General features: G+C 33.6%; 1 protein-coding gene across 1 annotated transcript in view; it reads left to right on the forward strand.

Moving 5' to 3' along the window:
• LOC144978642 (uncharacterized) overlaps nucleotides 1-22,163 on the forward strand; it is a 33,887-nt gene extending 11,724 nt beyond the window's left edge. The window contains exons 6-20 of the mRNA XM_078924955.1: nucleotides 499-563; nucleotides 912-1,063; nucleotides 5,270-5,373; nucleotides 6,182-6,192; nucleotides 7,239-7,347; nucleotides 9,214-9,301; nucleotides 10,587-10,669; nucleotides 11,938-12,054; nucleotides 12,199-12,264; nucleotides 12,854-13,017; nucleotides 14,405-14,531; nucleotides 15,495-15,572; nucleotides 18,471-18,551; nucleotides 19,370-19,435; nucleotides 21,728-22,163. Of these exons, the coding sequence (XP_078781081.1) occupies nucleotides 499-563; nucleotides 912-1,063; nucleotides 5,270-5,373; nucleotides 6,182-6,192; nucleotides 7,239-7,347; nucleotides 9,214-9,301; nucleotides 10,587-10,669; nucleotides 11,938-12,054; nucleotides 12,199-12,264; nucleotides 12,854-13,017; nucleotides 14,405-14,531; nucleotides 15,495-15,572; nucleotides 18,471-18,551; nucleotides 19,370-19,435; nucleotides 21,728-21,817 (1,401 nt within the window). The 3' untranslated portion in view covers nucleotides 21,818-22,163. The remainder of the gene's footprint in view (nucleotides 1-498; nucleotides 564-911; nucleotides 1,064-5,269; nucleotides 5,374-6,181; nucleotides 6,193-7,238; nucleotides 7,348-9,213; nucleotides 9,302-10,586; nucleotides 10,670-11,937; nucleotides 12,055-12,198; nucleotides 12,265-12,853; nucleotides 13,018-14,404; nucleotides 14,532-15,494; nucleotides 15,573-18,470; nucleotides 18,552-19,369; nucleotides 19,436-21,727) is intronic.
• Nucleotides 22,164-22,525: the final 362 nt, after the last annotated feature.

A 22,525-nucleotide genomic window follows, 5' to 3' on the forward strand; every position in this document is an offset into this window, starting at 1 on the left:
TGTGTTGTAAGGAATTCATCTAGTTGAGATCTTAAACTATTGAAGGTTGAGGAGAGTTTATCTAAATCTAGAGCTTGGAGAACCGATTTGGAGTCAGTGTGAAGATGACAGTGTTTTGAAGTTTTGAAGGGTTTTGCTCCGAATTTGTCTAAAAGCAAATATCTTATCTCTATTTGTACCAATTTGTTTAATGAGGGTTGTTTGATGGACGATGTATTATATTTTTAAAAAGCCCATCAAATTCTTGTTTTCAGCTTTGAGTGAGATTGGATTTTTTACACCTCGTTGTATTTTGATACGTTTATCTTATCCAGACTAGCTCACTGACAGAGTTTATTTGAAACTTTTGAAATACTAATGACTTAGAGCAGAAAATTGGGACCAGCCTCAAAATTTATTTTAAGCGAGAGCTTATCTTAATGCAATGTATCTTTAGTGGACTGCGAAATTTGTCATGGTTGGAACTTGATTTAAATATTTTCAAATTTTCTATTGCAGACTGTCATGGAGACTTATACATTCAAGTTCACTTACGACAATCAAGGAGAGATTGAGATATACAGGTATAATTTTAAAATAGAGTTAGACGAATACAGTGAATCCTAGCCTTTTTATTTATACTATCTGCCATAAAAAGGCACATTTGCACTCTCAACACAAAAGGATAAAATAAATCTAGTCACAGCTATGTTTTGAATTAGTGTATGGTAAACTATGACAAAATGTTATTTTCCTCATACTCCACATCTACAATCATCGCAAAACCCACCACAATCATCTCCTCCTTTTCCTCCTCTTTTCCTTTTACTGTCTCAAATATATCACTCTTAACCTTATAGTTTAATGTTAAACTTTCTACAGTTCATAAACAATTTATCAGTTGGTCATTTTGTTTTGGTATCCTTTATTAGAAATGACAACAAGATATCAAGTGCACACTCAATTGAAGAAACAAAGAAAGCCACTATTAGACTTCTTAGAACAATTGTTATCCTGACAAGTAACCTGGATTCTTTGCCTAACGATGCCTTGATGACTATGAAATTGTTCTATTATGATGATGGTAAGTTTTAAAAACATGAGAAATCCTATATATAATATCAATATATTTCGCATTTGCATTAAAAGTCAATTTTACACTGCTGAATACTGGGTGGGGATCCTGACCTCCCATAGCGGGCAGGGAGGTACATACTGTGTCTTCTATCCCCTTATATCTGTTTTCCAACATGCTTTCTGTCTTTGTCTCGGAATGAGATTTCTTGGTTTTGTCCTGGCTCTGGCCGGAGTCCTAGCTGGGAGGGAAACAGTCAAATGCATAGTTATTGTTTTGGGAGATGATATTTTTTTCCTTGTAAATCATCTCTCTGTTATGTATTATTATTTTTATTTTGAATGTATAATGTAAGCATTTGAGTGTGTTCCTCTTTGTTGGATTTTGTGCTTGTGTCTGGATGAGACTTGTAGGTGATTTCAAACTAAGTACATTGGTGGTATGCTCTTGGAATCTACATCTGATCCCTATTTGTTCTCAGTTCCCCTTTGTCTTACTTTTTCTTGGGTGCTTTAATTGTAATTCTAGAACTTTTTACTATCCCATTTTCTTCCTTTTTACTGGCGCTGATATAACCTAAATGTGTTGCAAGCGCCGTAAAACCCTTAAAAACAAAACAAAACACTGCTGAATACATCGTTCAATTAAATTTGACAAGTAATCCGATCAGTCCCTAAATGATAACTGATGGTGACTCAAGCCCTCTGACGCTGGGAGTGGAAGATAAAATAGCCTTTTTTTAAAAGAAAATTTTTAGGATTTAAAAAAATTGTAGTAATTAGGCTATTATGCATCAACACCATAATTTATATGATAAGTTCTGTTTTATTGTACTTTTAAATGAATATATTTTTTAATTTGTGTTGTTAACAGAAAAAATACAAATACTCTTTAAAATGGGTGTAAAATTTAATTTATATTTAAACAAATATAATCAATATAATTCAATTATCGAAGTTTCTATGCTTTAACTAAAAGTATGGCAGTAATCTTCAATAAACAAAGGAAGAGAAACATATAAATATACATGGTATTTTATTTACCCATTTTTGATCAAACGCCTCATCTGTGTGTCGTTACCTTCAACTTTAAAGAGGTTGAACAAAACAATGGAGACACAAAGTGGTGGTTTTGAAAGGTTGAAAGCATTTTTATAATTATGTCAGAGAATGAAAACAAATGAAAATTTTAATATTTCATGATTGATAACGAGGAAATTCACTGCATGATATATAAAAAAACGTAAACATTTATATAGCCCAATATCCACTAAAAGTGCTCAAAACACTTTACATATAGGATGAGTCATTACACCTCATAGGTGATATTTCAATTTTTTATTACAGAGACAATGCTTTTAACATCTAGATACTCATTTTATGCTGAGTACGGTGAGAGAATGTGAGTTAAGAGCCTTTTCCGAGTACTCAAATATGCACCTTTCAGAGCGGGACCTTGGACCTTCTGGTCTGAATATGAGCGTAATACCACAAGACCACATGGCCACATATATATTTCTATAGGTAAAAAAGTAATGTGATAATTATGTTTCCAATAAGACAAAGATTTAACCCTATATCACTCCAGGGGAGGGGGGGGGGGGGAATTTACACCCCAGCCCTATATTTTTCACCAATCACTTTTTTATTTTTTGAGCTAGACAGTTGAATTTTATGTAATCGCTAATTGTTATATGAGATTTGTGACCACAAGGTATTATTTATATCAGTATAATATATTTTGAGTTATATAGGTATAAAATGACAGATACCTATCCGATGGGGTGTAAAACCACTCGTAAACAATAAAGAGGAAAAAGATAAAATCTCCTATTTGACTCCTGTGAGGTGGTTTCACACCTTTACCTTTCAAAGGGAAAATATGAGACTACACCTATTTGAATCCCATGGGGTTGTTTTACACCCATCCTATGTATAGGGAAAACATGAGGTAACTAAATAAAATTCCTGTATTATAGACAATCAATAAATAGGCAATGATTTCATAAACCTATTTTGATATAAAAAAACCCCAAAAAACAAGAGCATTTATATAGCGCAATATCCACTAAACATGCTCAATGCGCTTTACAAAGGGTCCCTGTCCAACCGCAATGCGTAACATGTAGAACAATACATGACACCTGTTAGGCGATATTACTTTTTTTTCCGACAAAGACAACAATAACAGTCATGTACTCATTTTACACCTGAGTACGGTGATGGAATATGAGTAAAGGGTCTTTTCCAAGGACTCAACTATGTGCCGAGCAAGGCTCAAACCCAGGACCTTCCGATCTGAAAACAAGTGTCATACCACTAGACCACATAGCGCACAAAATTTTATACAAAACACACATGAAATAGAATACCGAGACCTGTCATCTGCATTTTTTGCCAAATTGGGACCTAAAATTTGCCAAAAAAAACCCCAAAATTTGCCAAGAAATTTGCCAAAAAGGCCAAAATTCGCCAAAACATTTGCCGAGGAGAACTAAGCGTTTCAGTAAAAATTAACACGCGATATAGAAAAAAATATATATAAAAGACAATTTATTACATTTAAGGAGGCTACATTTATTAATTTACACAATGTAAAACGATTTATGCGCCCAAACTTTCAGACAATCACACACACACACACACACACACACCCAAACGTACACTTTCAGTCAGACTCATCAAAGGCCTAGTTTTCTTTTACTACTCAAAAAAAGAGGCATCGATAAACTTATTGTAGTTGTAGTAAAGGAAAACTAGTCCTTTGATGTTGTTTTCTGTAAGTCTACGCCTTCTGGAAGACAGGACAAGATTGTAAAGAGAAAAATTTCACTCAGCATCAGCTGACGAGCATGTTGAGAAGGCATACCGGGACGCCAGTGCCGCGAGAGCTGGAACATAATCTGCCACAGACTTCCAAAATGAGGTCAGATCTATAATTCCAGTATCAGACTCTCTCACAACACTGGGCCCCAGTTTCTCAATATACCTCGTGAATTCATGCTGAGGAATATCACAAAAATTGGGAACTGCAGTGTATGCAGATACACTGCGAGGCATGAGAGCAATATTCTTCAGACTGAAAATCCTAATGTGCTTCAACATTTCTCAAGTTTCGCACTTTTTTTTTCGTTATTTTGTTTTCGCTTCTTTTTTTTCCCAAAATTTGCCACGTGATTTGCCAATTTTCCCAAAATTTGCCACGATTTGCCAATTTTGGGAAATTTGCCAAAATTTGCGGATCGCCCTGATATTTGCGGCCGCAAAAAATGCAGATGACAGACCGAGACACTAACTTAAAATTTGGCTCACAGGAATTTCCGCACACAAAACCATATCTATTTGGACCTATACAATATGTAAACACTATGTGATGTAGCCTTGAAGAGATGTGGGACCAAGCCAGAGATATGGGCAAGTGCTTGCGAGAATGTGTTGGGGGAAAAATAGAAATAAACATAAACCTTGGGTGATGCCAGAAACTCTGGAAAAGACACCAATCAGCAGAAATGAGATAGCTGTTGTAAACTAAAGCAGAGACTCAAAATCAATACAAAAGGAGGCCAACAGAGTTGTAAGAAAATTCATTAGGATAGACAAGAGACAACTACCATGTGAAGCAGAGAGGCTGTTGGTAAAATAAAATATTGAAAGCACTTTATGAAATCACAAGGAAACTATTAGAAAAATACTAATACATTTACTTATTTACTTACTGGAGTTCTGTTTTCCTACTGAAGTTGAATGTCATGGAACGTCATTCTTCATGCTCAAAGGCCATTACTGAGCAGTCGATTATCTTTTTTCCAGTTGTTGCCTCCACATTTCAAATCCAGGACTTCCTTGGTTTGCCCGTGCCTTTCTGCTAGCTACTTTTCCCTCAAGCGCTAATTTGGATGGTGTTGCGTCTCTGAACGTGTCCATAATAGTTCCGTTTTCTCATTTTAACTTCTGCTAACAGTTTTCTGGACCTTTGGCTTGCATACATAAGAACCAGAATATTTGATTTCTTTCTGGCCCATGGTACTCTCAGAATTCTGCGGTATACGTACTTCTCAAAGGCATAAAATCTTTCTTTCTATCTCCTTCGTTATGGCCCATGTTTCACAGGCATACACGAATATAGACCATACATAACATTTAGCCTCAATGGTCTCAAACACACTTTAACTTTAACCAATAATTTAAAATGAGGTATTATACTACAAAATTTCAGTGACACCTGCCGATTATGAGCCACCTGGTTTCAAAGCAACAAATGGTGACGATTTTGATTACACAGAGGAAACTACCAATATTGCTGTCGGGGAAGTTTCCACGGTAATATAAAGTACATTATAACATTGCTATAAACCAGTACCAGGAAAATCTATTGAAAGCCAGCTATCCTTTTCAAAATATTTGAATCATTCATTGAATGTCTTCAGAGAGTTGCATTAACTGTGAATTATATTTTAATGAGTATTAATTTTTAATGAAAAATCTGATTATACATGGCTTTTTAGCATTTTGTGCCTCTCAACCAAGTTATTGTTACATTAAAAAAAAAATTCTATTTGTTTCAAATATTTTGTAAAAAAGAACTTATTTACCAAGGATAAAGAGACATTTATATTCATTCAACCCTAACACCGACTATATTCGTAGTTTACCCGGGTTACTTTTACCCCATGCCTATTTATTACATTTTTCTGAGACAAATTATAGCCGTAGTATCAAAGCTAATGTTTTTCATTTTTACATGTTAATGGTAGTTGAATAAAAAAATATCTATGCACATGCTCATTTTTAATACATCGTTTTCTAATTTCGAAAAGTAGCAACAATCTCTAGGATTGAGTGAGTTAAGGGCATTCAAGGGGTTTTATCCTATACCATATGTGACGTTATGTTATGTTTATTATTATTATTATTATTATTTATTATTATTATTATTATATTATTATTATTATTATTATTATTATTATTATTATTATTATTATTATCATTATTATTATAATTTTTATTATTGTTATTATTATTATTATCAATATTATTATTGCTACTACTATTATTTTTATCATCCTTATTATCTTTGTATTGCTCTAATGATAATTGTATGAATTGAATTATATTTTATTGTTTTCAGATGTTCCATTCGTAAGTTGAACATAATTTGACTCAATTAAAAGTGACATTTTGTCTTTAAAACTTTTTTATTTTTTTATTATTGTTTGTAAATTATTGATACCTTTACCTTTTAGGATGTTTCTTTGATAGTTTTAATGTTATACAGGGTGCGAGAACTAAGTCTCTTAATTGTTATAAACCATAGATACACATTTCCTTCATTGATCCAACCTATATTTTCTTTTTTTTCACAGCAGAATTCATTACCCATATGAATTTCAAATTTCCAATGTAAGAAATAATGCAAATTCACTGGTTTTAATCTATTTACACATGAATTTTATGTGAAACTGGAAAAGCTTTCTTTTCTCAAATTTAAATTCTCGCACCAAAATTGTGTTCTTTCTGTTTTACTGAGCTTTACTTTTGGTGTGAATCAAAAGCAATGGATCAATACACATTGTTGATTCTAATTGAGAAGATAAAAAGAAACGCTTAGATGATTTTCTAAAGTTCTGCATCAAATTGGATGTTTTTATACCAACGAGCCCTCCGGTCATTCCAATTCTTAATCAGGGAACAGTAAATGGACACTCTGTATTTTATTTTTTAATACAATTTTTAAGCATTTGAGCGTATCAATTTTAGTGAAACCTAGTGCTTGTGCCTGGATAGGATCTTTTGAAGATATCAAACTAGATTCATGGATAAATTGCTTTTGAAATCTACATTTGTTTCCTGTTTCAATGAATTCCTTTGTCTTTTTCTGCTTTTACTTTTTACGTTTCAGATCATTTTCTCTTTTTTTTCCGGCGTTAAAATGACCTTAAAGTGTCACAAGGATCTTAGAAACCTTAGAAACAAACGAGCAGAATTCAAAATGATGGTAGTTTTGTTTGGAAAAATTTTAGAGACAATTGTTTATTTCTTTTTAAACTATTTTATTAAATTAAGAATGCGTTTGAGCATACTCAGGATTTAAGGGATATAATTATTTCATTGTAATGCCTTGTATTGGATTTTGTACGGTGTTAAATAAATTGAATTAATATTCATTCTATTTTAATTTCCAAAAGATTAAAGATGAGGGTAAAGACAAGCAGTAAGCAGTTTCAATATCAGGATGAAACTGTGGAAAAGGATAAAGAAGTGCAAGAAATATCTAATACCGGCTTGGATAATGAGGTAAAATTTCTTTATTAAAGCACTTCTTTTGCACACTACCAAATACTGTATGTACTTCATAAACTATTTTCTTGTATATAGCAGACCAGTATGGAAACACCATTCTGGTTTAATAAGCCAGATTTTTATTGAAACATAATAATTTTAAAAAGGAAACCATGCGATTTATAAATCCACGAAGAAAGAACCAATCTTTCTAATAATACTACTATACCTATATAGCATACTGATGTAAAGCTCACCAATTATCATGTTATGCTTTTTGTTACCATGTACACAAAGGCGTCAATAAGCCAACTCTCTACACAGCAAAAATCAAGTGACTGGATCACCCCATAGATAAACTATTTCATTTAATGTTTATATTCAGGTGTTTCTTTGGTCGAGGCTACTGGTAAGATCTTCTTTCTCAACATGACACAGCTTTGTTTCCAGAAGGAACCCTAAAGGAGAATTTTCCCTTTGGTTTGTATAAAGGGAAATATTTCGAATCTGTTGTACATTCTTCTGTGGCTTTCTGACCATGTCCTAGAGTGGAACGACTTGGTTGTGTTGGGACTTTCGCTGGAGGTCTTTCTTCTTCTTGTATACATGTTATACCATCTCTGGTGTACTTTTTAAAAAGAAATACAACACTAAAGTGCGTATCAGTGATCTTGAATTTTTCTTCGTCTATTGTTTCAATAATATGTTATTGTCTTTACTCCTCTTGTAAATAGCAGATGGAAAAGCGGCTTGTGGTGGCTCCTCAGTTTTGAAATTGATTTTGAAAACTTTTTAGAGTGAGCCCAGTTTAATAATTCATTTGGCTATTCTTAAGTTCTTCATGTGATGGAGCCAATCAAATATGAGTGGGTATTTTTACAGAGGTAATATGTGAGACTTTAGGTGGCCTTATGCAAAGCATAGTGTATTCACTTTTTAAAATCTATTCTCTTTCACGGTTTTGTGATCCCTTGAGGGCCTCGATAGCTGATCGAACACTTGCCTCTCATGCAAAGTGACTGAGATTGATTTTGGGTGGTTGAGATATTTTTCCTGACCCCTCCCCCCTTTGTCCACCCACAGTGATTGGATAGCTGGGTCTGTTAGACCCAGCGTCCTATCCAATCGATAACTAACAACCAATTGTTGTTGTCAGTTTTACATTATATAGACCAGGATAAACTCTGGCTTCATGTGCCTAAGGACTACTAGTTTTTGTGACCCGTGAGTAGTGAAGGCTCTGTGATGTTTACCACTTTTCTTTCTCTCTGAGCTTAAGTGATCTAAGAATGTCTTAAGATATTTATTTAAAGATTCTGAAACTATGTTAACATTCAATCTATCTAAGAAGGCAATCCAGTATCTACTTTAGATATATGAGGGGATCTGGCAAAACCTGTCGGATGTCAGAAAAATTTGAATGGACTTGTGGTGGATATATTGATTTTGACTTTAAGATATTTTGTACTGTAGGTTATGATATACCATAGAAAGAATAATGCGTCCAGTTGAGTAATCATATTGATGACACGATATTTTAGTTCAGGGACTATTGTTTAGTGTGGTAACTCATTTTCTTAATAACTCCATGTGCAGTTGTACTAAGTACATTATTTATAAACTTCAAATTGTCAAATCATTTCGTGAGAATGTAGTTGGATGGATGATGTGAAAAAAAGAAAAGAAAATCATGCAGATAATGATTTTTCACCTTCATTCACTCCTATCTCAAAATTAGCTCCTCCGATGGGCTTTGCCAAATCGATCACATGTCATCCAATGATGGAAAAATAAAAGCCCCAAAAATAATGCATTTTAAAACTCATATTATTCAAGGTAACATAACATAACATCTTTTCTTCTTTAAAAAAAAATAATCAGACATCACTTAGTCAACATGTGCAGGAAATATGCCTTGAGAAAGATTCTAAAAGTTGTAGCAACTACACGATTCCAGAGGAGAAAGAATGTGAGTTTACCATTGGAGCGATTTATGCATAACAATATGTTGTCCAAAATCAGGCTTCAAGAATTTTACTTCTGCTACAACTTTTACTACTACTACTTCTACTACCACCACTACTGCTACTACTACTACTACTACTACTACTACTACTACTACTACTACTACTACTACTACTACTACTACTACTACTACTACTACTACTACTACTACTACTACTATACTACTACTACTACTACTACTACTACTACTACTACTACTACTACTACTACTACCACTACTACTACCACTACTACTACCACTATCACTACTACTACTACTACTACCACTACTACTACTACTACTACTACTACTACTACTACTACTACTACTACTACTACTACTACTACTACTACTACTACTACTACTACTACTACTACTACTACTACTACTACTTCTACTACGACTACTATCGTATTGTTGTCTTGAAAGTACTGCCCCTTCCTACCTTTAGGAAATTATTGAGATATTCAAACCCTGTCCCTTACATTCGGCCAGTTGTGCCTGGAATATGCTAAAAAAAAAAATAAATAAATAAAAGCTGGAATAAGATCCTGTTCTCATTGGGCCCTCTGTTTAAAACACCTTACCACAGAATATTCGTGAAAAAAAAATCTTTGTTTTGAAACATTCGCATAAAAGTTATCTATTTGATTTGAGAAGATGATATGAGAAGCAAGATAGGCAACTGGTTTGTTCTGTGTTATGTGTTTTTTTGTGTGTGTGTGTATATTCGTGTGTGTGTTTATTTGTTTGTTTATGTGTGTGTGTGAGTGCATGAGTGAGTATGTTTGAGCTAAAGTTATTTGTTATTTAAACGCTTAGAGTCTGATGTTACAGTTCTACGTTTTTAGCATTATTATTATTATTATTATTATTATTATTATTATTATTATTATTATTATTATTATTATTATTATTATTATTATTATTCTTATTATCATCATTATTATTATTATTATTATTATTATATTATTATTATTATTATTATTATTATTATTATTATTATTATTATTGTTATTATCATCATTATTATTATTACAATTATTATTATTTTTAGTCCTCCGAATGACTGGTTACATACACGCTTCCAAGGAGTTTGGAACCGGAAATGTAGAGGATGTGACTTCATGACTTTTTTTCCATGTTAAGGACATTTTATCTTGCCTATGACTCCTTCTAAATTATCCTGTTTGATATGTTTATGTCTTGAATTTTCATTTAATCAGAATTCATTTCTTACATTATTTAGCTTATACCCCAAGTCATGCTAAACCAAACAATAATGAGGAGCATGAGGAGTACAATGTAAGATGTCCTTGTGGATGCAATGAGGTATTTAATGTTTGACATGTTGAAGTTTGTAATTTTACTTATTTTGTTTCTTTTTATCTTCTATCGTAACATAGCAAAGATGGTGTCATTGGAAACTCTAAATCAAAACTAAACGTTCCGTTATTTTCATTTCTATCCATCACTGTTTTAAAATTTCTTAAGATATGTAGGTTAATGCACAGAATATGTGTCTAGTCTTTTATTTTTAAGCATATGAAATGTATTTTTGTGTTTTTCTTAAGATGTCATTTTGGACTAACATTTCTCATTATTTTATGTGGATCTCAAAAGGTAACTGCCGGAATTCGTTGTAATTTTGCCACAATGTTTAATAGATGTAAATGTATCACTTTACAAAGAGATTTTTAAATTAGCTGTTTTAGTTTCTGATTTAGGACATTTTTTTCTGTAAGTATCCTCTAAATTCAGAGACCTATAGGACACTTTGAGGCTGAATATGTAAAATTATGATAAAGAAACTCAAAATAGTTTATGTAAGTGTAAGGTGTTAGAGAATGTCCTTAGGAGTTATCATGCCAAACATCAGGCCTTAAACTAAAATATGTTTTGAGATCTACTCAAAATAAAGTAATGTGTAAAACACTGAGTCAGCATTTTAACCATGTCACTACCTGATGGAAAACATGAAGAAATAAACAATTTGAAGTTTTAGAGTATCTAATTTTAAGCAAACAAATATATTTATGTATCTAAACAAGCAACAATGATATGACATTGGTTTTTGTAGTATACCATAGTTCCCCCCTCCCCCTTAAGACATTAGAAAATCAATTGGATCATGGGGAAAAGCCATGCAAAATTGGGGATCGATAGATGAAATCAAAATGTGAATATTATGTCACAAATCTTCAATATGACAAATATATTTGCGTCTAGTAACACAACTGTAGAAACGACATTTTTCAACATATTTTTCAAAAATATTTTTTTACATAAATTTCAATAAATGGCTTTGATTGTAGTAAAGCTTCAGACTTGCATCATTTATAGTCTGGCAACTTCAGGCTTCTGAACTTTTCCAAATTTTGTTTTTCTCTGACCCGATATATTTTATACATTTAAAACTTAATTTCGCTTTATTTTGAATAAACATTCCTGCTCCCCCCCCCCCCCCCCCCAAAAAAAAACAACAACAAACAAAAAAAAACAACATAAGGTAAAGGATTTTAAAAGAATAATATTTTCTGAATCTAATGATTGTCGATGAATAATTTATAATTTCTTCTTTCAAAAATATAAATAAACAGGACGACGGATTGATGATTCTTTGTTCAATCTGCAATTTTTGGCAACATGGAATTTGTTTTCTTATTACTGATGACAGGAAAGCACCATCTGTTCATATTTGCGATATATGTTCCAAGGTATGTTTTTGTTTGTTTTTTCATGTTTTTCTTTTGTATGTTTCAGGAATAAAACAAATTGAACTATTGTTTTCATTAAAGACAATTGAATGATAATGAATCAATAAACTTACTTATTATATCTTCATTTTTCTTTTCTCTAAGCTTCCATCTGTAAATGAAACTCCAACAGACCCATGCTTAAAAGATATGTCTTCAGTTGCAGTTCAGGTAAGGGTTGATGTTCGGTTTTGAATGAGAACCAGCTTTTAAAAAATATCAATCTAATTGTCAAAAACTGATTGTACATATATATTGATAATAAAGAGGGGAATATTGGTTCAGATAAAGATACCAAACTAAAAATGTTCTGAAATGCTATAGTAGTAACATCTACTGAGATACAAAGCACTGATCCCTAGCTATTCTTAGCGTATTAGCACATTTATCGCTCACATTTATTGCTCTGACACTCTTCACATTGCCTCACGGCTTTCTTACTGCATCCTTACTTAGAACTCTGCTTAATTGAACTGATCTTTCTGTGATAGGATTATTTCTACTGGTCGTTTGAGAGAGAGAGAGAGAGAGAGAGAGAGAGAGAGAGAGAGAGAGAGAGAGAGAGAGAGAGAGAGAGAGAGTGTGTGTGTGTGTGTGTGAGAGAGAGAGAGAGAGAGTGAGAGAGAGAGAGAGAGAGAGAGAGAGAGAGAGAGAGAGAGAGAGAGAGAGAGAGAGAGAGAGAGAGAGAGAGAGAGAGAGAGAGAGAGCAGTATTATTATTGGAAATAATGATGGATCAATTTGCCTTCATCCATATCAAGGCAACATGCTTGTGGCGTCGTGCTCTTTCTGCTTGCATGGAATTCAAAAGAATTATGGCCCCTCAGCTTGCTCGAAGATTAGGTATTGAGGTTACAGTAGCACAAGGACTCATCAACAGACTAGAGAAGGAGGGCTTTGTTTTACCAAAAAATAAAGGGAAAAAGTAAGTATATCATCTTAAACTAATATCTATATCTTTTGCTTAATTCTTATTTTTATGTATTTTGATGAAGCTTTGTAATATTAATTTTTCCTTTGGTGAGTGACTGTTTTTACTCATATTTTGTTATTTATTATGTCCACATGTTATCTATCCAGCTTGAAATATAATGTTATTTTGTTAAAAGGATGATTACGATAGTAGGCGGTAAAAGCCCACAAACAGGTTGACGAATGCAGCAGAAGCGCACAGAATGGAGATCAGTATAGAAAAGAGCAAGACGCTAGTTAACAACACGAAGGTCAATGCCCTGCACATAATGATGGGCAATTAGACTTTAGAAAAGGTAAGCTCCTTCAAATACCAAGGTGGCATGCCTACATCTGATGGTTGGTCAAGCAGAATTTCACTTGACACTTCTGTCTTAACAAAGCTGGATAAGATCTGGAAGAAAAAATGCATCCCTTTTCAACCAAACTAAAAGTGTACAAATCCTCTGAGCTGAACCTTGATGACAGAAACCACTAAAAGAATCTAGACATTCAAAAGCAAATGAATGCAGTGACTTCTTGGAATTTCTTTGAAAGACCTGTAGACTAATGAGTATGTACATGCTCAAATCGAACACTTGGCAGGCCTCCCAAATCCTTTGCTTGCTATTGTCAAAAGAAGGAAGTTGCCATGGTATGGCCATGTGACCCGTCATACTAGCTTCCTAAAAATAATTCTGGAAGGAGGCATGAAAAAGGGATACGACCAAAATGCTGTCTGGACACGTTTATTCAGCCCAACTGATAAGGAAAGCAGAGGAAAGGACTACCTGGCAAAGACTGGCTGGATTCATGTCTCCTCTACAAACGTTACAGTCATAATGAATAAAGTGAGTAGAGTTAGTAGTCCATCAAAGCCATGAGGCTCATGGAGCCGGAGTTTATCCTGCTTTCTATGGTGTGAAACGGACAATAGCAAGTGCTTGCTATTCTTTGGATAGGCCTAGGATGCTAGTCTATCTCAAAGTTCTTTCCACCAGATCTAATAGATCAAGCTACCCAATCACCGCTTGGTGGACAGAGGGGTCTAAAAAAAATCTCGACTGCACCCGGGATCAATCTCGGTCCCTTTTGCATATAAAGCGAGTGCTCTACCAACTGAGCTATGGAACCCCCTATGAGTAAAGTTGATTGTTTTTTATTATAATAATCTGCTGGAAGTAAAATATTTCAATAAAATTCCAAATAAATTCGAGCAATCATTTTTCACACCAGTAATCGGCTATTTTGTAACTTAACTCAATATAACAGTGAAGGCATCTGAAATGGAAATATACTTTTAATTTTGAGCATGCTTGAGATATCTTTGATACCGTTTTTAAAATGATTTTTATTTCTAGGCTTGGTAAAACAGTTGACAAGGAAAAGATACAAAACGAGGGTGTTCCGCGTTACCTTAAAACCCCTGTAGCTTTGGCTAAGAAACTCACTGATGCTGCTGCCTTTGGATCACTACCAGTTGAAATGGTGGGTATGACTTATCAAAGTATTCAACGTATGAGAAAAAAATATTAACAAATACAGTTGACACTGCATACGTCAAGACCACTTAAGATGATTTTCAATTAAGTCGATTTTCAATTAAGTTGATTTTTTACCCAGTCCCCACCCCAAGCGACATTGAGATAAGAGGAGAAGAAAATTAGAGTTGATTTTTACATAAGTTGAACTTGTTATCAAAGCTAGTGACAAAGTACAAACACATTCTGTGTTCCCTATCATCATGAAGGAAGACAAGATGAAAGGCGTATTTGCATTTTATCATTAATCAATAGCTCTGCTGGGTTTGAAGTGGGTGTAGAAGTAGAAAGGAAGAGGAAAGGGCGTTTAGAGAGGGTAGGGGGTGGAGGGATGAAGAGGAACTGTGTTGTGAAGTCGACACGTCATATACGAGTACTTAGTGTTGAAGTAGAAGACATTGACCATGCTGGCAGGGGTTAGAGGGGAAGTGACATCAGTAACTACATTCCAAATGTTGAAATTGAAGTGTTAAGCTGAGGAAATCCATCCTCATTTTTTGTCCCTTTCAATCATAGCACTCTCATCAAGAGATCACTGTCGTCCTCTGACAAATCACTTTTTTGAAAATTTGACAGAAATTTATAACTTCAAATAGCCTTATTAATCAATTTAATTGACCAGCGGTCAGCCTGTGAAAAAATCTCAAACTTGAGACTTAAAAGAGGTCAGGGTCGTCATAAAGTCTATCAATATGCAAAGAGAGAGAGAGAGAGAGAGAGAGAGAGAGAGAGAGAGAGAGAGAGAGAGAGAGAGAGAGAGAGAGAGAGAGAGAGAGAGAGAGAGACAAACACACACACACACCAAGCTGCTAGAAGTAAAGTGCTTTGAGAATATTTGGAGGATATTGTAGTATATAAAAGCTCACGTATGTCACATATAATGTAATTTTTCAATTATCTACGTCTATAGGACATCAACTCAGATGTTGTCACTGAGTTGATAAAAGAAAAGGAAAATGAACAGCCTGAACATAAAAAAAGGGAAACGGTGAGGAACCTGTTTTTTTTAACCACTTATAATGTTGATGTAACTTGTGGACAGTAACGATAGCATTATCTTTAAAAATAACATTTTGATGTTTATTATTTTCGGTAAAAAATGAAATTTAACTGTAATTAAATGTCTTCACGGTCAACTGATTTTGCCTTGTGTAATTGCTCAAGCAACAAGAGGATAAGTAAGTGAGCACGATAGTTAGGGAGTTTACATGTAAAGTTCTTGCTTTTGAGTTGTAAGTACATGATTTTAATCTCGTAAATTTAGCGAACTCTATTTTACCTCATCTTCCTTTGGATAGAACTAAAGAATTGTCTGTTAGGTTGCTCTCTCAAGATTTAAAAACACAGAGGACCAACCACTTGCTTGCTGAAGGAGTTACATTCAATATGTATCAGATGTTTATTTGAGTTAATAATTGTGATAATGTAGAATAAGATCAGTTGATTGTTTTAATAAAGATGTTAGTTTACTTGTTCAGGTATCAATGGTTGAATATTACAGTCTTATACCTATTACAAAGTCAGTTAGTGTTGAGTGTTGTCAATAACCAGATTGATGTCATTGATGTCTCTGGCAATGACCCTTTGCCAATGGATATATGAGTTTACGCATATGAGGAAAAATATAAAATGAAAAGGCTTCAATGAATAACACTACAGAACATGAATTGTTAGGTCATAGATTTGTAGATGAAACTCTACAAAACCAAGAAAGAGGGGAATGATAAATGTTTGATAAGATCCTAAATGTATATCTCAATGGTTTAAGAAAAAGAGTGGCATCCTTCAGTTGCATAAAGACACCCATATAGTTTTCTCAGAACCCTTATTAGTAGCACACAATAGGATCATAATCTGAGACTTTACCAGAATCCCTTTAGAACCCACTGCCACTGATGAACCTAAAGCCATAGAATTCCAACAGCTTAGATACAAGATGTGCAGACGCTTGTTTCACAGGGGCATAGTCATTTTCTTGGAAAAGATTTGAAGCATCAGGCAACCTTTCACTTTCATTGACTACAATTTGATTGTACTGTGGAATCTTGTGCTTGCTATGGGGGATCCCTTGAGTAAGTTAGGAAAGACCGGGTGTGTACAGAACCTGCATGATACATCAAATATTGTTCTGTGGATCACTGGGGGTTGTAGGGGTGGAGGGGAGGAGGAGAGGTGAGGTGATAGTGGTAATTGAGTTGTACTGATAGGACGAGGATATATATATATATATATATTTTATATATATATATTGATTCGTGTTGGATACAAATATGTTATGAATAGAGCTCGACATGTAGCAATGGAGCGAATTATTATTTTGATATTTACCACAATGTTGGAGTCAGTCTACATCGATGTTTCAGGCCTTTTCAGCCATTGTCAGGACTGTGTGTTACATGAGTTTGGTTTTTTGTGTGTTTTTGCTTGTTGAAGTGGTTCTGTAGGTTTGTAGTTGATTAGTAAGTGTTTCCGTCGATGTGGACAACTATTGTACATCTCATTTTTCGTGTTGAGTGTGGCTTCATGAGGGTGTTTGATTATAGTATATTTCTCTTCCAGGCATAAGCTACATTGTTTTGATGATGGTGTGTATCCTGTTGCTTTAGATATAATTTTCCATGAAATGTTGTGGTCTAGGTTGTTGTCTTTTAATTTCCAAATATGTTCGCTGAGTTTTGTGGATTTTTTTTTGTTAGTGTTTCTAAATGTTGAGGTGTGAAGGTTGTATCTTGTTTTGAAATTATTTTCCATTAGTCCTACATATTTTTCTTGCTTGTTTGTTTTAGTTTCGGTGACTGTGGCTTGGTAAATTAAACTTGTTTGTTTAGCGGGCAATGTTCCTTATTTCTGCAGTTGCATTTTCTGGTGGGTGGGTTTTGCTCTTGTCGGTGGTTTATTAATTTTTGTTTTGTTGTGGCTTGAAATTATTTGTTCTATGTTGCGCATACACGAGAAGCTTATTTTTATGGTATTCCTGTTGATAATAATTTTATGTAGCTTGTGGTTTTTTGGAAAGTGTGTATCAAATAACTTCAGGAACTGCTGTCCAATGTTTGTGCTGACGTTTTTGTCGAAAGGGGGGGATGAACCAAATGATATGTAGTTTTATTGTTTTGCGTTCTTCACTTGTGTGTTGAGGATTATGTGGGAGGGGGACGTCTTTGTATTCAAATGGTGTGTTGTGTCCGCTTTTTGTGAGTGCTTCTTTGTAGGGGGTGGCTGCGACTTTGAATATCTCTCTTTTTTCCAAAAGTTTGCTCACCCTCAGTGCTATGCTTTTTGGTATGTTTTCAATGAGGGAACGGGGGTGGTTGCTTTTTTATTAATGTAGCTAATGGTGTTATTTGGTTTTCTGAACCGTTGGAATGAATTGGATTTTATGTCGAATGTGGAATATTTTGCAGATTTGTGTTTTGATGTTTTCATTCGCTCTTGGTCGTTTGTTGGTTATATATATGTAAACAACTGCAGAATCTTTTCCAAACAGAGTAAGATGTACATATGTTAGGAGGGAAAACTATTCCTATGCTTCCTTTGTTCTTCGTTTGATATCTAATTGGTTGAAATAATCAGTAAAAAAAATAAAACATTTGGGTGAGTAAATCAGACAATAAGCCTTGCTTGCTCTTTGACAAAGAAAATCAGAAAAATTTGCTGATATGGTAAAAACTTGTTTTTGAATGATTAGACAGTGTTAAGTAATCGAACTCTGTCATACTTTCAAAATGTGTTGTTGACACAAGCCGATAGTATTATACCAATGGAAAAAGCTTGTGATCTCTCTTGCCAAGTAAAATATGTCAGGTTCATATTCTTCATATTGTTTGTTTGTTTTTTGCAGTTTTTTTTCAACCGATTTGGTACATTGATTTTTTTAAATTTTCAGTGTGTTGAGAATTTAGTTGAAAAGACCAACAAAATAAGTATACAGAGACAAAATTATCAAGGTGGAAATAAACCATCTTCTGTAAGTTTTCGTTTGCCATTTTACTATAATTAATAACATTTATATCATTTATCCTTTTTTTCCTACCTTTTTTAAATGTTAAACACTAATACCAACAAAAAGTCAAAGGGAAAGAGAGAAAAGATTATATTACCGTGTTTTTACTTCAAACAAAAGGTTTTATTAGAATTAATTGACTCTTGCTATAATAAATATTATTTTTTTGCTTTCAAAATTTTACTTAGCACAAAGACAGTTCTCAGGATTTCGGAAAACTGAATGCAAAAAAAATAAATTATTATTATGTCATTTTGATTAATTCTTGGATATTGATTTCTTTGCCATGTTTCTCTCACATGGTTTTAAAATATTCATTTGTATAAATATCACAAAACTTCAATATACAACCTTCTCCCCAAATAATTGATTGAAAACGAAATGAATATGTTTATGTTGTGTATATCGCACGTGTGAAAGAAAGAGAGAGAGAGAGAGAGAGAGAGAGAGAGAGAGAGAGAGAGAGAGAGAGAGAGAGAGAGAGAGAGAGAGAGAGAGAAAATAAGTAGGAGTGAAATATCTGTTCAATGTTACAGTTATCATTTAACGTTATAACAAGTGAAACTAAATGACAAATTGCCATATTTATGGACAATAAAGATCTATTATTATTATTATTATTATTATTATTATTATTATTATTATTATTATTATTATTATTATTATTATTATTATTATTAGTGTACTTTTTTGGGCAAAGTTTATTAATATGCCATTTGGTAATTATCTATAGCAAAGAGCATTATATTACTGATCTGTTTATCTATCATCCTTATTTCAAGAAATTTGACATGGATTCCTCATACGAAGGCAGAAGCAGGAAAAGAGCCTACTCTCGCATAAACAGTGTAAGTAATCCAACCTCTTTCATATTTTTCATGGAGGTATATAATGTAGTTTGCTTATAATTGACATCTTGGATAAAGTAAAACTGCGACAAGGTTGACTGTATCAGTTTTCAAGGGAAAAATGAGTGGATAAAACACAAATATGCAAGACAAATCAAGCTTTTGTAATGCTGAGGGAAGTATGGAGATACAAAACAAAAAATCGAAAGACCAAAACAAAATTGAAACTGTTCAAGAGTAATGTCCTTTCATTCCTCTTGTATGGCAGTGAATATTAACAACCAACTCATCAAATAAATTGGAATCTTTTTAGGACTAATTTGGCCAAAGAAAATTAGAAATGAAACTCTAAGAGAAAAGATAGATACTGTGAGCGTAGTTACAATTATTAAGAGATGCAGATGGAGATGGCTAGGACAAGTTGCCAGAATGAAAACAACTGCTTTTCCAAGAACTGCACACCGCCGGACGGGGCTGTTAGCAAAAGACGAAGAGGCAGACCCAATTAAACCTGTAGAAGATCCATGGATAAAGCGCTCAAAAAGACTTGCCTAATCTAGAATAGCATTGGTGTCCATGCAGCCGACCGACAGAAATGAAAGTCATTGGTAGATGCTGTCTGCACCCAATGGGTCAATGAGAATTAATTAAGTAAGTAATGAGTGGATATCAAAAATATGAGTGAAGCTTTTGGTAGAGTATTCCTGGTATTGTGAGTGATCGTTGATGCGAATGGACTTAGTCTCTTCCAAATAGTGACTGTTAATATTATGGTAATCTCATCTCTGTGTGTGTGGATAGGCAGCTTGTAATCAATACATGCAAAATAAACTTTTCAACAAGCCTGGCACCATCAAGCTGACAGCAAAGCAATTTTATTTTCAGCATGGCAGTAAGTTCTGGCATGATCAGAAATAAATTGATAGAAATCATTGAAAATTAAAAAAATATTAGATTTTATCCCTCTAGACACGTTTGTATGAAAGGTGCCAGGCAAAGCAAGAAAGAAAAATACAAGAAAAAAACCATCCCAAAAATCAGTCTACCTCAACTGGAGATCAAACCTCAGACCTTCTGGGTGTTTTTTTTTTTCTTGTATTTTTCTTTCTTGCTTTGTCTGGCACCTTTCATACACACTTGTCCAGATTATCTTACACCGGTGCCTACACCTATGTGTCTACTCTAAAAATTGTTGAAATTAGAATCAATGTATATATATATATATATATCCGTCGACTTGGCACATGAAATGTGATTGACAGATGCTGAAGCCTTGACTACGTGATGGTGGGTGCGTTTATGTAAAATACTCATAACATCTGCCAGCCGGCTGTCAACTTAGATGATATTTTTTGTATTGTAAATCATCTTTCTGTTATGCACAGTATTGTTTTGTTTACATATTATATGATGTGTAAACATTTGAGTGTATTCCTCTTAGTGGGGGCCTGTGCTTGTGTCTGGATGAGACTTTAGGTAATCTTAAACTAAGTACATACATTAATAGTCTGCTCTTGGAATCTACATCTTTTCCTATTTGAACTAATTCCCTTTTGTCTTACCTTTTCTTGGGTACTTTAATTGTAATTCTAGAACTTTTTACAATCCCATTTTCTTCCTTTTTACTGGCGCTGATATGACCTTACTGTTTTGCTAGCGCCGTAAAACAACTGAAAACAAACAAACAAACAAACACCTACTCGCCATTTCAGAGTAGATTGTTTGAAACCTGGCTGAGCCTTTTTTGTTTAGATTTTAGTTTTTCATGATTGTAATATTTTCTGCTATTTTTTCTTTTAAAATAATTAAAAAAAAACATTTTATTGTTTAAAATGGGCTTATTTATTTAATCATTGTTGGACTGTATTCCTTTGTGGAAGTTTTTTTTTCAAAGCGAATATGAATGTCAACAATGGTGACAACATGAAAATGACTGACTTTATTCACCTAAAATTTCTAGCTTTAAAACGCTTTGTGGCATGGAATAAGCAGATAAAAATGTATGTCTTTTATAACGGTTTTTAATTCACTCGTTATATTAAAAACTTGTATTGATGCTCATTTAGACTCACATCGACACAGGTTTTAATATAACACATGAGATGAAAATTGTAATAAATGACACTCATTGATTATCTGCTATATCTACTATGAGACTAATTTTTACAAATAAATGCCAAATTTGAATAGCTATTTTTGCATTAGTCAGCTAGTCAAATTAACATGCATGAGCAAGAAACATCTTAAAAAGAGACATTTTTTCTTCATTTATATATTTTACCCTTTATGCAGAGTGAATTTGAGTTGTCAAACAGCCAAGATGCTGGAAGAACTAGGGCAAAGAAGAAGGCCAGTACCACCAAAAGAAATCTTCAAATATGATTTTAAACAGATTTGTTTGTTTTGATTTCTATCATAATTCACTTGTTTTTTCCAGTTTGATTAAGTGTACTTTTTATTGATGATGTTAAGATTATTTTTTGTGTCTTTTGCTGTCAGCATATTCATTTCAACATTGATATTATATTGTTGTGTGCTAATACACACCGGTTCCCAGAACAATGTACTTTTTACCTTTGTTTAAAACCTTGAGGAAATGAATAACATGATAGTGTAGAGTTGACATATCAACAACACTCAAATCGACATCACTTTTATATCGACATGACATCAAAGTCCTGTTTTTTTTTATTACTGTATAACATTAGTTAATAGATATCTCGTATATCAACATGAAGACAGTTATATCGATAAAGCGATCTAAATTATTTGCATAATCGTCCGAAAATTTTAAAATAATAATTTTAAGAATAAACAAACACATAATTTATAATTTGCTTACCATATCCTGTTATGAGATAAAATACAACAGCAAATGAAAATGTAGATATCACTCTTTGAGCAGCTCACTGCCACTTGACACAGTACCTGAGGAAAACGTCATCATTGATCAGAACCCAGAGTTCAGAGTGACATTGTCGATGTGATAAGGACACCTGATATGGAGCTAGATTAGGATAATGCACCATTGGAACCGGTTTCCAGCCATGCCAATATAGCAGCTATCAAACCCCTACACTCCTTTGCACA

The sequence above is a fragment of the Berghia stephanieae genome, chromosome 8 (assembly GCF_034508935.2).
Source record: "Berghia stephanieae isolate SIO BIC M18660-M18661 chromosome 8, UCSD_Bste_1.3, whole genome shotgun sequence".
NCBI lineage: Eukaryota > Metazoa > Mollusca > Gastropoda > Nudibranchia > Aeolidiidae > Berghia > Berghia stephanieae.